The sequence below is a fragment of the Megalobrama amblycephala genome, linkage group LG2, assembly GCF_018812025.1.
Source record: "Megalobrama amblycephala isolate DHTTF-2021 linkage group LG2, ASM1881202v1, whole genome shotgun sequence".
Taxonomy (NCBI): Eukaryota; Metazoa; Chordata; class Actinopteri; order Cypriniformes; family Xenocyprididae; genus Megalobrama; species Megalobrama amblycephala.
Window position 1 is genome coordinate 54,845,371 of NC_063045.1, and position 18,284 is coordinate 54,863,654.

General features: G+C 35.5%; 2 protein-coding genes across 2 annotated transcripts; both read right to left on the reverse strand.

Moving 5' to 3' along the window:
- Nucleotides 1-194: 194 nt before the first annotated feature.
- LOC125262939 (trace amine-associated receptor 13c-like) lies at nucleotides 195-2,058 on the reverse strand. The gene has a single exon (XM_048181781.1). It carries the CDS (start codon nucleotides 2,030-2,032, stop codon nucleotides 1,031-1,033), a length of 1,002 nt encoding a protein of 333 aa, XP_048037738.1. The 5' UTR covers nucleotides 2,033-2,058; the 3' UTR covers nucleotides 195-1,030.
- A 9,821-nt stretch (nucleotides 2,059-11,879) lies between these two features.
- Nucleotides 11,880-12,932, reverse strand: LOC125262940 (trace amine-associated receptor 13c-like). Its single transcript, XM_048181782.1, has one exon. It carries the CDS (start codon nucleotides 12,891-12,893, stop codon nucleotides 11,889-11,891), a length of 1,005 nt encoding a protein of 334 aa, XP_048037739.1. The 5' UTR covers nucleotides 12,894-12,932; the 3' UTR covers nucleotides 11,880-11,888.
- Nucleotides 12,933-18,284: the final 5,352 nt, after the last annotated feature.

Genomic DNA, 18,284 nt, shown 5'->3' on the forward strand with positions numbered 1-18,284 from the left:
TTCACTGTTAATTCTTCTGTGTGTAGTGCTATCCATATCCTACATGAATTTTGAATGAATTTGAAATTGCTACAAATGTTTTAGGCACATCTAACACTATGGTAATACATTTAAGCCCTTGGGAAAAAGAGAGACAAAGTTAGCAGTTTTTCTGGATTTACTATTTGTATGTATGTGTTTGAGTAAAATTAACATTTTTGTTGTATGAACTGGCAACATTTCTTCCAAATTTCAAGTAAATACACCAAGGAAATGCAAGGAAAACAAGTTTACATTCATTTTTAAACAACACAATATATATATATTTTTTAACTTAAGAATAGTTAAGAAATCAAAATTTGGTGGAATAACCTGATTGCCAATCAGAGCTTTCATCCATCATCAGTCTTTCACATACATATAAATATTAAATCCAGAGAAACTGCTAATTTTCGGTCTCTTAATTTTCTCCAGGGCTGTAGTTCTATATCAGTGGTTCCCAACCCTGATCCTGGAGTACCCCCAACACTGCACATTCTGGATGTCTCTCTTATCTGACACACCCATATATCTGAGGTCTTGGAGTTAGGGGTTTAATCAGGTTGAATCAGGTGCTTGATTAGAGAGAGATCTAATTGTGCAGAGCTAGGCTACTCCAGTACCAGGATTGGGAACCACTCTTCTATATGACTGTCATTGTGTTTTTCATGTATAACACAGATGAAAGTTATTAAGAATAAAGTACATACTATCTACCTTTTCATTATTCCAGTATACTGAGGATTTGTGCTGTTTACTCAGTTTACTTAATCATCTAATGCAACACAGTTCATGGACATTTTGTCAAAGTGTGTGTGTGTGTGTGTGTGTAAAGAAGTTGAGTTAAATGTTAAATTCTGTCAATATCTGCATTTGAGATTTAACAGCAAACATACATAATTTAATGAGCTATATACTATTAAGGAACATGTTTTGAAAATTACAAAGATGAATCATACAATGATAATTATACATACTTTTATGAATGACAGCTTTACCAGTTTAATTACAATTAATATTCTGTAAAAATATTGACCAGAGAAGATGCTGGCTGAAATATTTTCAGGGTTAGGATGTGTTTAACTGTCTTTTTAAACCAGGGGTAAAATAAAGCATAGACCAGAGGATTCAGACCTGAGTTTGTGTACACAACCCATGCCAAAACATTTATGGTTGTAGAAGAGGTTACTGACATAGAACAGATATAGTATGGAATAAAGCAAAGCAGATAAACTGTCACAATGATTCCTAATGTCAGAGCAGCTTTACTCTCAGATTTCCTCCTCACTGAACCATCAATTCCATGTTTTCCAGTCTTTACCACAGAGTTTATAACTTTCACTTGCTGATGTGCAACATAGAATATCCTCAAGTATAAAGTTATGATCAGGGTACAAGGAAAAATAAAAGACATGAACAGATCAGTGACTTTCCAGGCAAAACCCATCATAACAGAACACTCTCCATAACACATGTCTGTTCTGACTGAAGTGTCTAAATATCCATTAATAATTACAAGGGTAGTGTTATAAGTTGAGAAGCAAATCCAGCTCAGACAGATGCTCATTAAAGTTCTAGTTGTGGTTATTTTCTGTGGGTACAGTAAAGGGTGACACACAGCCACATAACGATCAACAGCAATTAAAACTAAATTACTGAAAGATGCTGAGAAGAGAAATCCAAGGATTATAAAATACAGTTTACAGAAAGTGTCTCCAAAGTACCAACACGTCTCAATGAGCCTGGAGCCCTCTATGGGTATCACAATAAGTCCCATAAGCAGGTCGGAAACTGCCAGAGAGAGAATAATCAGGTTTGTTGAAGTGTGAAGCTTCTTGAAGTGAGAGATGGAGATGATCACCAGCAGGTTCAGAAACACAGTCCATGCTGACAGCAATAACACAAACGCATACATGACATAGTATTCATATCTAGAGCGAATTCCCTTGAAACATGATGAGTTGATGGCAGGAAAGCAGTATTGAGTCTCATGATCCTCTGTCTCATAGGCCATGAGTGAGTCTCCTCCTGTTAGGAGTTTGTTCTACTCTCCTTTAAATTTATACAGTGTCTGGGTCAGACGGACCAACCCATCTACCGCCCACTCTGATGTAACCTACAAATAAAAATGTCTTTTTAAAAATGTATTTATATTTATCTTATTTCTTTTCTTGTAAACATAAACACTAAAAATTGCACTGAAATGTAGTTCATTTCTTCAGTCCAAATTAGGATTCTCTGTAGTCCACACAACTCTGCGCTATAGTTCAAGTCTTCTAAAGCACTATAACAGTTTTGCATGATATGTCCAGATCAGACCAATTTGCAAACAAATCATTCAGATCATTTCAATGAAAACCCCTGACTTAAAACAATGATTAATCATGAATGGAACATCTGTACTGCTCTCATGAAATTCACATAAAGCCATCATATAGCACAAAGTAGACCACTTGCATGATACTGTTATGGTGCTTTATTCTGCTTTTTTCTTTTAGTCTTTTTTTTTTCGTGATTGCATGGAAAACACTCTCCTATTTTATTCTATTTTATTTTGAGAAACAGTAATCAAGACCTGGGTGTCTTTTTTTCTGGTAAAAACATCATAAGATTTAACAGATCCGAACAAACACACTCCTGAATTAGTGATAATTTTGGTCACTGTCACATGTCTGACTATGGATATGTTGTCAGTTTCTTTTTTTTCAGTATATTTATATTAAACAGGAAAATAATTCTCAACTCTCATAATGGACTTTGCAAATGACACTGTGGGTGGGCCCTAGTCACATGGTTTGATCTGTCATATACAGTGATAATTGTTGTGATTTATTTTCTGCATGTATTATTGCTTTGGAGATTCATTCATTCATTCATTCATTCATTCATTAAGTGTGTGAAATGCTGTAAACACACAAACACACACACACACACACACACACACACACACACACACACACACACACACACACACACACACACACACACACACAGTAAAGAATCATCATTCAGGCTGGGATCCATTTGCATGCTTTATTAAACAAGATCGTAGTCGTACAGGCAGAGTAGATCAGGGGCAGACAGATATGATACAGGGCAGGCAGAATCGTAAACAGAGGACAGGCAATGGTCAGGGCTGGCAGATAACACTCACAGGTCAGGGATAGGCAGCAGAGGTTCGTCAACGATAAGCAACAGGTTCAGCAACAGGTGATCAGTCAGACAGAAGAATAAGAATAATAAAATAAATGCTGACATATTCAGATGGTCGTTATAAACAGGCCACAGACAGTGTTGTCAAACTACAAACATTTCAACAAGTTTTCTAGCCCTCCATGAGCATTACAGGCCTGTCAGGATTCATGTGCATTGAAGGTCAAACCACCACTAAAAGATGACAGTTTATACTCATGTATACTGAATGTTCATTAGATTGTGCTTTATGAAAAAATACATCTAAAATAAATCCACCCAGCCCACCCCCTACAAAAGTCATGAATAATCTGAGTGTGCTATTTGGGGTTTAAGAATATTGCTTCATTAAAAAATAACGTTCATCAAAATTGGAATCAATTAAAATCGAGAAATTTATATTTTGCTTGGTTCATTATAAAAATTTATATCAGGATTTTAACCCGGCCCCCATGCATACTTTAAAAATTACACCACTAGACTTAGGAAGAAGTGATAGAACTTCTAAGAATAAATAAACAAATAGATAAATAAGTAGATACATGATGCCCCTGATCATTAGACCCTGCAACCCATTTGCTGGATTTAACACACCCTCACAGGAAATGGAAAAATTCGGACTTGGCTCATTCTACTTTAACAGCACTTAATTCACCAAGCGCCATAGATATATACGGACGACCTAATAAAGGATTGTTTTATTTAAAGGGAAGATCACATATCAATAAGTAACTAATGAATAAGTAGCTGAATTATCATTGTGGTAATTCGTTAAGTACACTTGTGCATGGGAGCATTTCTGTTGTGATGTGGCTTGATTCCACTGTGTTCTTATGTTTTCTTTTTAAATGTCATTGTGTTGCGCACTATTGGGCCTCCATACAAAAGAAGAAAGGGCAAACACACACCAGACTGATGCAACATCTGCACAACAGCTGCTTTCTACTACAGGGTCACCGTTTTCATTATTTCATAACTTAATACAGCAATCAGTCCATTCACTAAACTGTTCCAAAAGTCATATGAAAGTGTGTAAGCTGCCAAATCTAACTGGATAATTAAAGCAGTTTAATATAATCCTTGTTCGGATCATAAAAAATCATCTTGCATAAGGCAATGTTTAGTAGTTAATTAATTTATTCACATTAATTTATTCACTCCCATTTTCATGAAATAACATAAAAATGACATCAACTTACTTGAAAAGTTACATTAGATATTTCATATTTTTATTGTTAGGGTTCACTTTTAATTATTTTGTGTGTAGCTGCAACCTTTAAATGCAACTGGATGAACTGGATGAGTTGCTTATACTTAGTGTCAGTTGTTTAACTCTACGAGGCACATCTAAACCAGTATAATACATTTGACCTTTACACATAGTTCTATACCAATGTCTCCCAACCCTGGTCCTGGAGTACCCCCAACACTGATTTAATTAGAGAGACATCTGTGCAGAGCTGGGCTACTCCAGGAACAGGGTTGGGAACCACTCTTCTGTATGAGTGTCCTCTTTTTGTCATTGTGTATTTAATCTATGATAACACAGATGCAGCATCACTGGTGAAAGTGATAAGAATTCTGACTGATTTGATGCTGTTGCATGCAAAAGTTCATGCATTTTCAAGGTCAAGGTAGTATTTATTGTCTCTTTTTGGATAAGAGAACTGCTGCAACATCAACATACAACACATATAACATACAATATTAACAACCAACATAATCCTATAATCCAGCATAATAAAACTGTGATGTTATGCCCGATAACAACTTTGGTTCTGGTACTGGTGGCAGACTGGGCAGTTCTAGAGAGTGCACCGGGCCAGTGAGATGAACGCTATGTTTGTGCGCACTTAATAAATAATCAGAAATCACAGCAAGTCTTTGTCCCATGGCATTTATAACATAACAAAAACAATACCATTATAAAATAATAAAGTACTTAAGAGAAGACCATACAACACAACCCTCAATTGCCTATTGTACCAGCTATTGCAATTATTTAAACATCCTGCTGCAGTTGCTCATTAATTAATTTAACAGACAAAGGGACAAAAAGTATTGGTATCGCTTATTCCCGCATAGTGGAACCCTGTATCTCCCACCAGAGTTCATCAGTGTTAATGGCTTAACATGGTCGACATTGCAGAAAATGCCAAGAACCTTTTGACTAAAATGTTTATTAGTTTCAGTGACATGTATTCATTCACTGTAATTTAGTTTTTATTTAATTTTACTCAACAAACTCTCTGTTTAGTCTGTTTTTGGAAAGGTTACAACTTTGGTGTTCAACGTATTGTTTCAGAAGTGCAAACAATTAAATATATTGAAATTTCAACTTCATTTGTTTGGTTTTATATTGTTTAAGTTAGCTTTAAGAAAATAAATATGATTATTTGTAAAAGAAAATTGTATTATTTAAAAATTATTTTAAAAAGAGGTAAATTATTTTTTTAAATTCAGGTAAATTAATTTTAAATTCATTTACAATTTTAATTTAAAATTGATTCAGATTCAGTTAGATGGTCAGTTTACACCCAGATGGTGCAACTTTTTTAGAACCCTTTGTCATAGATGTATTCTGATCATTTAAAATGATGGGAAACATCCTAAAATTACTGAAAATATGTCTTATTTTACCCCACTCTCCCCTATTGGCCGATGCGCTATCTCATACTTTTGATGTGATCGAGTAATTTTTGTTGTTTCTATGCTGTCTACTTTTCCTTTGCTCTACTATTCTCTCCATTACTTTACATTGCTTTCAGAATCCGGATTGATGTGGATTAAGATGACGTGGATGTGGGTGATGCGCAGCTAATATGTCAGAGCTTTTATCTGGTTCCTTTTGAGAAACGAAAATGCTTGACAATGGCATAGCTCAGAATTCATTTTCTAGTGGGGCCTCACTGTGCATGTTAGTAAAAAAAAATCAGATGGTACATATAGGTTTTGTACAGACTATCAAAAGTTAAATGAAATAAAGAGAAGTTGGATCTCTTGAAAAGTTACTGGAAAGTGACATTAACAACATGTGCCCAAGAAGTAACCGCTTTTATTATACCATCAGGGTTCTAATTTAGAGTGGTTCTTTTATTATTATTATTATTATTTTCTGTGTGTGTGTGTGTTATGATTTTGGATTTTTTTCAAAGAAGGGATGTGATGTCCCAGCCTAGGCTTTGTGTGTGCTTGTGGCTTATGGTGTATTATAATTGTTGCATCTGGTCTTCCATTTTGTTGCAGTTATATTATTTTATTATTATTATTATTATTTTCTGCTGATGCCCTCTAAGGCACATAGTGTCAACTTCGACCATTGGGTGGTGCATATCCCTTTTTGTTGTTACACAGCAGAAAAAGGAAGGAAACAGTAGGAAACAGTGCTGGTAGAATGCGTGTAGTGAAGTTGCCACTCAGGATTGGTCACTTTTTCTTTGAAGCTTTTGATTTGTCAAACAAGCAATGACAAGTGTCTCATTTTCTCCTGATAACAGACAGAAATAAATCATCTGAGAAATCAGTTACAGTAAACTCTGAAGACCAATTATAGTCATTATAGTTTGCTGTTGAGTAAATGTGCACCTGAGTGTGCTGTTAACACCTGTGCTGAATGCACAAACGATCTATTCATTAGAGGTGTGAAATGCACTGATGCAATAGCTGCTGCTCATTATTCAGGGGCCTTTCTCTCTGTGGTCACATGGGTTGGTCTGTCATATACAGTGACTTGTCTTTGTTCAGTTTGTTTACTCTTACTGATGTCAGAAAATATCAATGATGTGAAAACTCAGAGGACCATTTACAATTGTTATGATTTATTTTCTGCATGTATTATTGCTTTGGAGATTATCCTCCACTGAACCGTTCATTAAAGGTGTGAAATACTATAAACACACACACACACACACACACACACACACACACACACACACACTGCAGTGATGCAATAACTCAGATGATCAAAATAAATGCTGACATATTCAGATGGTCATTATAAACAGGCCACAGACAGTGTTGCCACACTACAAAAATTTCAATCCGTTTTTTGGCCCTCCACGAGCATTACAGGCCTGTCAGGATTCATGTGTAGTGAATCTCAAACCACCACTAAAAGATGAGTTTATTATGAGTCACTATTTTCTTCAGGATTATTATGGAATCAGAAAAGAAAAGTCAAATTATGTCATTTTGTTTAATCAAAGAAATATTTAGTATATTATTTAGTATTTAAAGGTTTATATTACAACACAGTATTGTGGGGAAAAGTGGATTTGGTCTGTAACTACCAAACATTCAGTGCTGACCAGGCTGATCACAGTGCGGTCATATACATACTGACACCAAACACACTGAAAAAACATGAAGTATATATACACAACTGACAATCAACATGTCTGAATGTTAAAACATATCTCAGCCATATAAAAAATAAGGCCATGATAAGAACACATGTTATGGTAAGTACTGGCTATTTATGACATACAGTAACAGCATAAAAGTAGCTTGTTCATGATCATTTAAATGTAAACATCTTTAAAAAAATCATATTAATGTGCTAATGGCAATTAAGACAAAAGAACTGTACATTAGTTTGTGCTTTAGCACTTCAAAAATACATTCCCCAGCACACCCCTCTATAAACGTCATTAATTTTCTGCTAAAACGTCCATCAGAGAGGATGCTGGCTCTAAAATTTTAAGAGTTAAGATGTGTTTAACTGATATTTTAAACCAGCGGTAAAATAAAGCATAGATAAGAGGATTCATTCCTGAGTTAGCATACAAAGTCCATGCTAGAAATGTCATAGTGTCATAAGAGATTTCTTTAGCAGTAATAACAGCTGTTATATACAATATATAGAATGGAATAAAGCACAGCAGATAAACTGTCACAAGGATTCCTAATGTCAGAGCAGCTTTACTCTCAGATTTCCTCCTCACTGAACCTTCTATTTCATGTTTTCCAGCCTTCAGAGAGTTTATAACTTTCACTTGCTGGTGTACAACATAAAATATCCTCAAATATAAAGATATGATCACAGTGCAAGGAATAAGGAAAGTTATGAACAGATCCATGATCCTCAATGAAAAAGAAACTTTTAAATAGCACCCTCCATAGCACTCGTCAGTCTGGGCTGTGTCAAGATATCTGGTATTAATTACAAAGGCAAAATTGCCACTGAAGCAGAAAATCCAGCAGAAACAGATGCCCATAAAAGTTTTAGACATTGTTATTTTCTGTGGGTACAGTAAAGGGTGACACACAGCCACATAACGATCAACAGCTATTAAAACTAAATTACCAAGAGACACAGAAAGAAGCAGTCCTAAGATAACTAAAAAAACACCACAAAAAGTGTGTCCAAAGTACCAACACGTCTCAATCAAATTTATGGCATCCACAGGCATGACAATAAGTCCAATAAGCAGGTCGGAAACAGCTAGAGAGAGAATGATCAGGTTGGTTGGAGTGTGAAGCTTCTTGAAGTGAGAGATGGAGATGATCACCAACAGGTTCACAAACACGGTCCATATTGACAACAACAATAAACACACATACATGATATTGTATTCATGTCTGGAGCGTTTTCCCTTGATACATGATGAGTTGATGGCAGGAAAGCAGTATTGAGTCTCATGATCCTCTGTCTCGTAGGCCATGAGTGAGTCTCCTCCTGTTAGGAGTTTGTTCTGCTCTCATTACGGTCCTTTCATTTATGCAGTGTCTGAATAAGACTGACCAACCCATCTACCGCCCACATTGATGATAATGCATAATGAAAAATTGTTTCAACCATGGCAATCAAATAGCTGTGCATTAGAAGCAAACGTGAAAGACGTGACACTGAAACCTTTTGCTTTTCAGTGATGCTATATGGCCACACCAATACAGTAGGTGTCAGAATGAAGCCAAAAATGGTGTATTAGCGAGTAAAGCATAAACAAAAAATACCTAGAACACTGTTAAGGCCTGAGGCCTGTCTCAAAGAGTAGGTTTAAACTGCTACCCGATTAAGGTTGAGTAGAGCTTGCTCAATTGTTTTTTCAGTCTAAAAGTATATCAGCGATAATATTGTTGTTCAAATCCATATTAACTAAAGTGGCATAGAAAAAAAGTGACAGGTTTGTTCTGCTCTGATCAAAGTTATGCTGTTTTTCTAAACAATCCATAATGAGGTGTATCACTGTTTAAAAACAAATGAAGATCTAATGAAGTCTGCAAATAATGGATAATATATGACCATATATACTTGAACCACTGACTCAAAAATGAAAATTCAACCATTGCGTTTACTCACCTTGGTGTTTTCTAACACCTTATGACCTTTCTTTTTCAGAACACAAAAGAAGAAATTTGAAAAAAAAAAAAAAAAAATGCATGTCTCACGCATTTCCATATTATGACAGCAAATGGTGACCACCTTCAAGTATTAAAAAAAGCTGCAATAGTATCATAAAAGTATCCCACTCAAAATTCTTCAACTTGCTTCATGGAATAGGCCTCTATTGTGTTTCCGTATTACAGAATTGCTGCTGTGAATTAGCTACTAACTCCCTTTGAAGTGAATGAAAGCACTTTGATTGTGCCACAGTCACTGACATACAGTCATGTGACGTCATGGCTACTCCAGGTGCATCAGTGGCCACAAACACAATGCCAAGCCAAACCAAACATGGTGTCCCATACTCAGAATTTGTACACACACAGCAGTGAGTATTGAACACACACACCAACACACACACCGCTCCATCCATGGAGCAATAGGTGGTTAGGTGCCTTGCTCAAGGGCGGAGCCGGGGGTGGCCAGACCCCAACATGGCTCACATTTGCTTGACAAGAATTGTGTTTATTTAAAACCTTCTCTTTTTTTTTGAGCTGCATCAATCAGTGTAAATACATCTAATGCCACTTTAGATGCAGTTTTTGTGCCACACCTGCAGTGCAAGCATGGATTTTGTTGATACTGATTGGTAGCAGCTTATGATGTCTTATTATTCTAATTCTAAATATATATATATAGTTTAAAAATTTGACATAAATACGCATACATTTCATTAGGTTAGAAAACCAAAAATGTATGGGCAACATCACGTTTTGTGAATCTCTGTGTAAATATGTACTATAGTTAGTAAAAAATAATATTCCCCCGGTTTCACAGACAAGGCTTAAGCCTAGTCCCAGAATAAAATGTATGTTTGAGCTGTTTTAACTGAAAGCAACATGCATATCTTAAAATATTTCAGTGTCATTGTTTTTTTCAAGATGCACATCAGAAATGTTTTTTTCTAAGGCATTATAAAAGCTACTTAAATGTCCTAATTGAACTAAGGCCTAATCCTGGTTTAATCTAAGCCCTGTCTGTGAAACCAGGCCATGTTGTTTTCTTAAGAAACAGAACCACTAATCAACCACTTTCTCAATAACAATTATGTATAAATGTGTTGTAGGAACTAAAACAGTCCAGTACTTTACAGTCATTTTTATGTTGAAAAAAAAATCAAGATTTCTGTGCCACCCCAGACTGGTTGCTGGACCCTGCTTGGCCACCCCTATGAAAATATCCTGGCTCTGCCACTGCCTATACAGTACTAGTTAATGGCGATCAGCTGATAATGCTTCAAAACAGAGGCTATGTATATATGTATATTGTAGCATGCATGTATTTACAAAACTCATAGGCCCTGTTTACTCCTGGTATTAAGATGTGCTTTCTGATCACAAATGGACAACACTACATACAGATGTAAACAGGGTCTAAAACGTTTTGACTCAGATCAGGGGTAGGCAAGTTCGGGCCTAGAGAGCCGCTGTCCTGCAGAGTTTAGCTCCAACCCTGAAAAAAAACCTTCAGCTGCCTATAGCCTTAGTAATCCTGAAGAGCTTGATTAGCTTGTTCAGGTCTGAGTAAGGTTGGAGCTAAACTCAGCAGGACAGCGGCTCTCTAGGACCGAACTTGCCTACCCCTGACTCAGATGGTGATGCCTAATGATGTTATTATTATTTATTCATTTTATTCACTTATTTAGATACATAATAAAGGGTATTTTTGCTTGTTATTGACTTTTACCATTTCTTTGCACATTGTGTTTTTCTGTCAATAATCAATATTTTACTACTATTTGAGAATAAAAAATAAAAAAAACTTGTCATGTGCTTTAGGACCAAACTTTTTTCTTTTAATGCTCTAGTTTTCATTTTGGGTAAATTTGAAGTAACTGTCTTTTAAATGTTTTAACCCTCGTGTTATAAGTTATAAGCTATAAGCCTCATCATTCAAAAAAAAAAGAAAAAAAAGAAAGTCAGTTCTGGGCTAATGGTTAGCGAGTCCTTGCTGGTTCGATTCCAGCAATGGCAGGAAATGACTGAGCTGCCATTAAGCAAGGTACCTAACCCCCAATTGCTCCCCAGGCAATTTTACATCTAAACCATGCACTATGGTAATACATCTGACCCTTAAACAGTTCTGTATGACTGTCCTCTTTTTGTCATTGTGCTTTTGATTTATGATAACACATGAAAGTGATGAAGAATAAAGTACATAATACTTTATCATTTATTCCAGTAGACTGATGATTTGTGACTCTTGCTGAGTATACACAATAAGCCAGCACAAAACAACTGAACATTTTGTCACTTAATTTGACTGTGTATGAAAGGTTTGCCTACCAGTTTAATTACAATTGATGTTCTGTAAAAATATTGACCAGAGAGGATGCTGGCTGAAACATTTTCAGAGTTAAGATGTGTTTAACGGTCTTTTTAAACCAGGGATAAAATAAAGCATAGACCAGAGGATTCAGACCTGAGTTTGTGTACACGACCCATGCCAAAACATTTATGTTTGTGGAAGACGTTACTAATATAGAGCAGATATAGTACGGAATCCAGCACAGCAGATAAACTGTTACAATGATTCCTAATGTCAGAGCAGCTTTGCTCTCAGATTTCCTCCTCACTGAACCTTCCATTACACATTTACCACCCTTTAGAGAGTTTATAACTTTCACTTGCTGATGTACAACATGGAAAATCCGCAAATATAAAGTTATGATCAGGATACAAGGAGACAGAAAGGACAAAATCAGATCAATGACACTCCAGGCAAAACTATTTATAATGGAGCAATCGCCATAACACACATTTGATCTGTGTGTGGTGTTAAAATAGCCGTTATTAATTACAAAAGCAGTGATATAACCCGTGGAGCAAATCCAGCAGAGACAAATGCTTACTAAAGTTTTAGTCATTGTTATTTTCTGTGGGTACAGTAAAGGGTGACACACAGCCACATAACGATCAACAGCAATTAAAACTAAATTACTAAGAGATGTTGAAAGAATCAGATTGACGATCATAGCAAACAACCCACATACATTGTTTCCAAAGTACCAACACGTCTCAATCAGCCTAGTGGCATCAATGGGCATCACAATAAGTCCAATAAGCAGGTCAGACACAGCCAGAGAGAGAATGATCAGGTTTGTTGGAGTGTGAAGCTTCTTGAAGTGAGAGATGGAGATGATCACCAGCAGGTTCAGAAACACAGTCCATGCTGACAGCAATGAAAAAAACACATACATGATATTGTATTCATGTCTGGAGCGTTTTCCCTTGATGCATGATGAGTTGATGGCAGGAAAGCAGTATTGAGTCTCATGATCCTCTGTCTCATAGGCCATGAGTGAGTCTCCTCCGAGTTTGTTCTGCTCTCTTTATTGTTTTTTTCATTTATGCAGTGTCTGGATCAGACTGACCAGCCCATCTACCGCCCACTCTGATGCTCCTTAATGTTGTAATTATTTAATCATTGTATGTATTATTATCTTTAGCCACACAATGACAGGGTAAAATGGTGCCAAAGATTTCATTTAAATGTATATGTACAGTACATATAATTTACAAGACAAACATCTTTTTACTATTTCTTATGCTGTTGTATACTAATATTCCACAGCACAGTGACTTCTGATCCAGTATAAAATGTCCCCCCTCATTATCATATTCATTATCTTACTTATCTTCATCTAACATTAAATCAGTTTTAACGGAACATGCATGATAAGTTATTAAAAGCACAATAAACCGTGCAAGAGAACAGTTTATTATAGTGTCCTTGATATATACTGTATGTTACATGTACATCCTGTAGTAATAACAGTAAATTATGCACAATTACATGCAACTAACTCTAAACCAAACCCTATTGCTACATGTTGTTCATTAATGTTACTCAGTACTAAGACTACATAACTGAATTTGGTGCTCACATGTTGACAGATGGCTTTCTGTGTGCACACACTCAAAGCACGCATATGATGCAACCTTTCATACAGCATGCAATCTTAAAATGAGTTTTGTGGCTTATTGAATGGTCAAATACACACTTGTGTGTTTTAATGATGACTTTTAAAATGACTTTATGGCTTGTTAAAGAAATGTTTACCAGAGGAGCTATTAACACCTGTGCTACATGCAGAGATGATCCTCATGAGGGCAATTTTACTACCATGTTGGCTTCTGGATTGCCCTGAAAATATTTGAACTGTATTGGTGATTTATTAGTGAGACTACAAAGCTCTAAGGGTTAAATTATTTTAAAATTAAATAATTCTCCATGTCTGTTTACTGCAGCTGTGCATTATCATGCTCTATGTAAAACAGGGCTATTCGTGATGTTCTGGGGAAATCATAGGTTGGCAGCTCCCTTCTCACACAGACCTGATCCACTGATTCATAATGAGAAGACGGACAGCTCGCACCCTGGACTCCTATATGTTTCTGGAAACATCTACCATAAATAGCAACACTTTTGTCATCTCTCAATGTTATTTGAGAGATGACGAAAGTGTTGCTATTGTTGCTATGACATATGCTCCTGTAATCATCATCATAAAATATGTAAATGTAAATGCACAGTATTAACAAACCCAATAGTAGGCCTAGAAGTAGCCCATTGGGTTACACTTTATTTCTATAGTCCACTTCAGTCATTCTACTAACTATAAGTAACTATGCAACTACATGTAAACTAACTCTCATTAGAGTATTATTAGACAGTAGTAGATTGTTAGTGGACTGTATAAGTTAGGGTTAGATGTTAGGATTTGATTTAACACACATCAGATTTTCTCCCAGCTGTTCATGAACACTTACGATATAAACTGCGTTTAAGTAGCTAAACACGCTCCAATCTGGTCATTTTAACATATTTTTGTGTGTATTTGATCGTTTGGACGTGCACCTGAAGCCCACCGTATAATTTGTTTGTCTATTTGCGATCCGTTGTGGACCTCGCGCACACAATTCAGCCTGAGGAACAGCGTCTCTTGCGTAGATTATTGTGCTTTCAACGTTTTAAACCGTTGACATTTACTGCAATTTAGCAACAGTAAAGACTGTATTTTACAACAATCACCGATTGTGCTGATTCTGAGGTTAAGTTTGGGTTTAGGGAGGAAGTACTAGTTTTTAATAGTTTTACCTCAGATATCTTCTTTCTGATCCTTGGAAGCCAACATCGAAATCAAAAATAAAATTAGCTTAATACAGTGCCCTCCACAATTATTGGCACCCTTAGTAATTATGAGCAACAGCAGCTGTGAAAATAAATCTGCATTGTTTATCCTTTTGATCTTTCATTCAAAAAATTCACAAAATTATAACCTTTCATTTAAGGAAAATAATTGAAAGTGGGGGGAAACTTACATTATGAAATAAATGTTTTTCTCCAAAACTGCTCTCTGCTCTCCTTTAAATGTATACAGTGTCTGGGTCAGACGGACCAACCCATCTACCGCCCACTCTGATGTAACCTACAAATAAAAATGTCTTTTTTAAAATGTATTTATATTTATCTTATTTCTTTTCTTGTAAACATAAACACTAAAAAACTCTGCGCTATAGTTCAAGTCTTCTAAAGCACTATAACAGTTTTGCATGATATGTCCAGATCAGACCAATTTGCAAACAAATCATTCAGATCATTTCAATGAAAACCCCTGACTTAAAACAATGATTAATCATGAATGGAACATCTGTACTGCTCTCATGAAATTCACATAAAGCCATCATATAGCACAAAGTAGACCACTTTCATGATACTGTTATGGTGCTTTATTCTGCTTTTTTCTTTTAGTCTTTTTTTTTCGTGATTGCATGGAAAACACTCTCCTACTTCTACTTTGGAAGAATATGAGGGTGAAAAAATAAATATAGAACTTTTATTTTATTCTATTTTATTTTGAGAAATATTCCTTTAATTGCACAACAGTAATCAAGTCAGATTATGACCTGGGTGTCTTTTTTTCTGGTAAAAACATCATAAGATTTAACAGATCCGAACAAACACATTCCTGAATTAGAGATAATTTTGGTCACTGTCACATGTCTGACTATGGATATGTTGTCAGTTAAAAACTTATTAGAGCCTGGTCAGTTTTTTTTCTTTCAGTATATTTATATTAAATTATGTTTTATTAACGTAGTTCAGGAGGAACAAGTCAAATAAGCTACCCAATCATTACGTCATCTTAATGATTACGTCATCTCAACCAGCTGTCAACAATCTGTAATCAACATATCTACCCAATCGGCATGAGTTCAGGCCTGTATATAATCACAGTCAAAACTCACCCAAGGATTCTCGACAGTTTCCAGAATCCCTCCACCACCCCATCTCCTCACACTCTCTGGGTTACTTCATATAATCTAAAAAGGGGGCTTAGGAGCCCTCTCCCCGGACAGCACGCCAAATACGTTTACCAATTTATTTACCTGACTTATTTGTAAGTGTGAACTCGTGAAACAGGAAAATAATTCTCAACTCTCATAATGGACTTTGCAAATGACACTGTGGGTGGGCCTTTCTCAAGGTAGTCACATGGTTTGATCTGTCATATACAGTGACATGTCTTTGTTCAGTTTGTTTACTCTTACTGATGAAATAAATGATGTGAAAACTCAGAAGCCCAATTATAATTGTTGTGATTTATTTTCTGCAATGTATTATTGCTTTGGAGATTCATTCATTCATTCATTAAGTGTGTGAAATGCTGTAAACACACACACAGTAAAGAATCATCATTCAGGCTGGGATCCATTTGCATGCTTTATTAAACAAGATCGTAGTCGTACAGGCAGAGTAGATCAGGGGCAGGCAGAATCATAAACAGAGGACAGGCAATGGTCAGGGCTGGCAGATAACACTCACAGGTCAGGGATAGGCAGCAGAGGTTCGTAAACGATAAGCAACAGGTTCAGCAACAGGTGATCAGTCAGACAGAAGAATAACGCTCAGAATTGTACACCACGGCAATACAAGACTTCGTGTCTGAGTGTAGGGTATGTGAGTCCTTTATAGTCCGGTTAACGAGGTACAGCTGGTGAGTAATTAGTCCAAGGCAGGGGATGATGGGAAGTGTAGTGTGTGAATGTTAGTACTCGGGTGAGGGCTCCCTCCGATGGCCAGAGGAGGGAATCACGGAGTTTGTCTCTGTGACACACACACACACACACACACACACACATACACACACTGTAGTGACACAATAGCTCCTCAGTTGATCAAAATAAATGCTGACATATTCAGATGGTCGTTATAAACAGGCCACAGACAGTGTTGTCAAACTACAAACATTTCAACAAGTTTTCCAGCCCTCCATGAGCATTACAGGCCTGTCAGGATTCATGTGCATTGAAGGTCAAACCACCACTAAAAGATGACAGTTTATACTCATGTATACTGAATGTACATTAGTTTGTACTTTATGAAAAAATACATCTAAAATAAATCCACCCAGCCCACCCCCTACAAAAGTCATGAATAATCTGAGTGTGCTACTTGGGGTTTAAGAATATTGCTTCATTAAAAAATAACGTTCATCAAAATTGGAATCAATTAAAATTGAGAAATTGATATTTTTAGTCTTACCTTATTTCAAGGTTCATAAAAATTATTAGTACAGTAAAAACAGTACAGTTTCACCTTTGGATTTTTATTAGGGCCATATGTATCTCCATTTAAATATCAGACTTTTGTGAAAATAATTTTTGCAGACCAGTCAAACTCAGCATGCACTATAGGGAATCTGTGTCACAGGTGCAGTTTTGCTTGGTTCATTATAAAAATTTATATCAGGATTTTAACCCAGCCCCCATGCATACTTAAAAAATTACACCACTAGACTTAGAAAGAAGTGATAGAACTTCTAAGAATAAATAAATAGATAGATAGATAGATAGATAGATAGATTAGATAGATAGATAGATAGATAGATAGATAGATAGATAGATAGATAGATAGATAGATAGATAGATAGATAGATAGATAGATAGATAGATAGATAGATAGATAGATAGATAGATAGATAGATAGATAGATAGATAGATAGATAGATAGATAGATAGATAGATAGATAGATAGATAGATAGATAGATAGATAGATAGATAGATAGATAGATAGATAGATAGATAGATAGATAGATAGATAGATAGATAGATAGATAGATAGATAGATAGATAGATAGATAGATAGATAGATAGATAGATAGATAGATAGATAGATAGATAGATAGATAGATAGATAGATAGATAGATAGATAGATAGATAGATAGATAGATAGATAGATAGATAGATAGATAGATAGATAGATAGATAGATAGATAGATAGATAGATAGATAGATAGATAGATAGATAGATAGATAGATAGATAGATAGATAGATAGATAGATAGATAGATAGATAGATAGATAGATAGATAGATAGATAGATAGATAGATAGATAGATAGATAGATAGATAGATAGATAGATAGATAGATAGATAGATAGATAGATAGATAGATAGATAGATAGATAGATAGATAGATAGATAGATAGATAGATAGATAGATAGATAGATAGATAGATAGATAGATAGATAGATAGATAGATAGATAGATAGATAGATAGATAGATAGATAGATAGATAGATAGATAGATAGATAGATAGATAGATAGATAGATAGATAGATAGATAGATAGATAGATAGATAGATAGATAGATAGATAGATAGATAGATAGATAGATAGA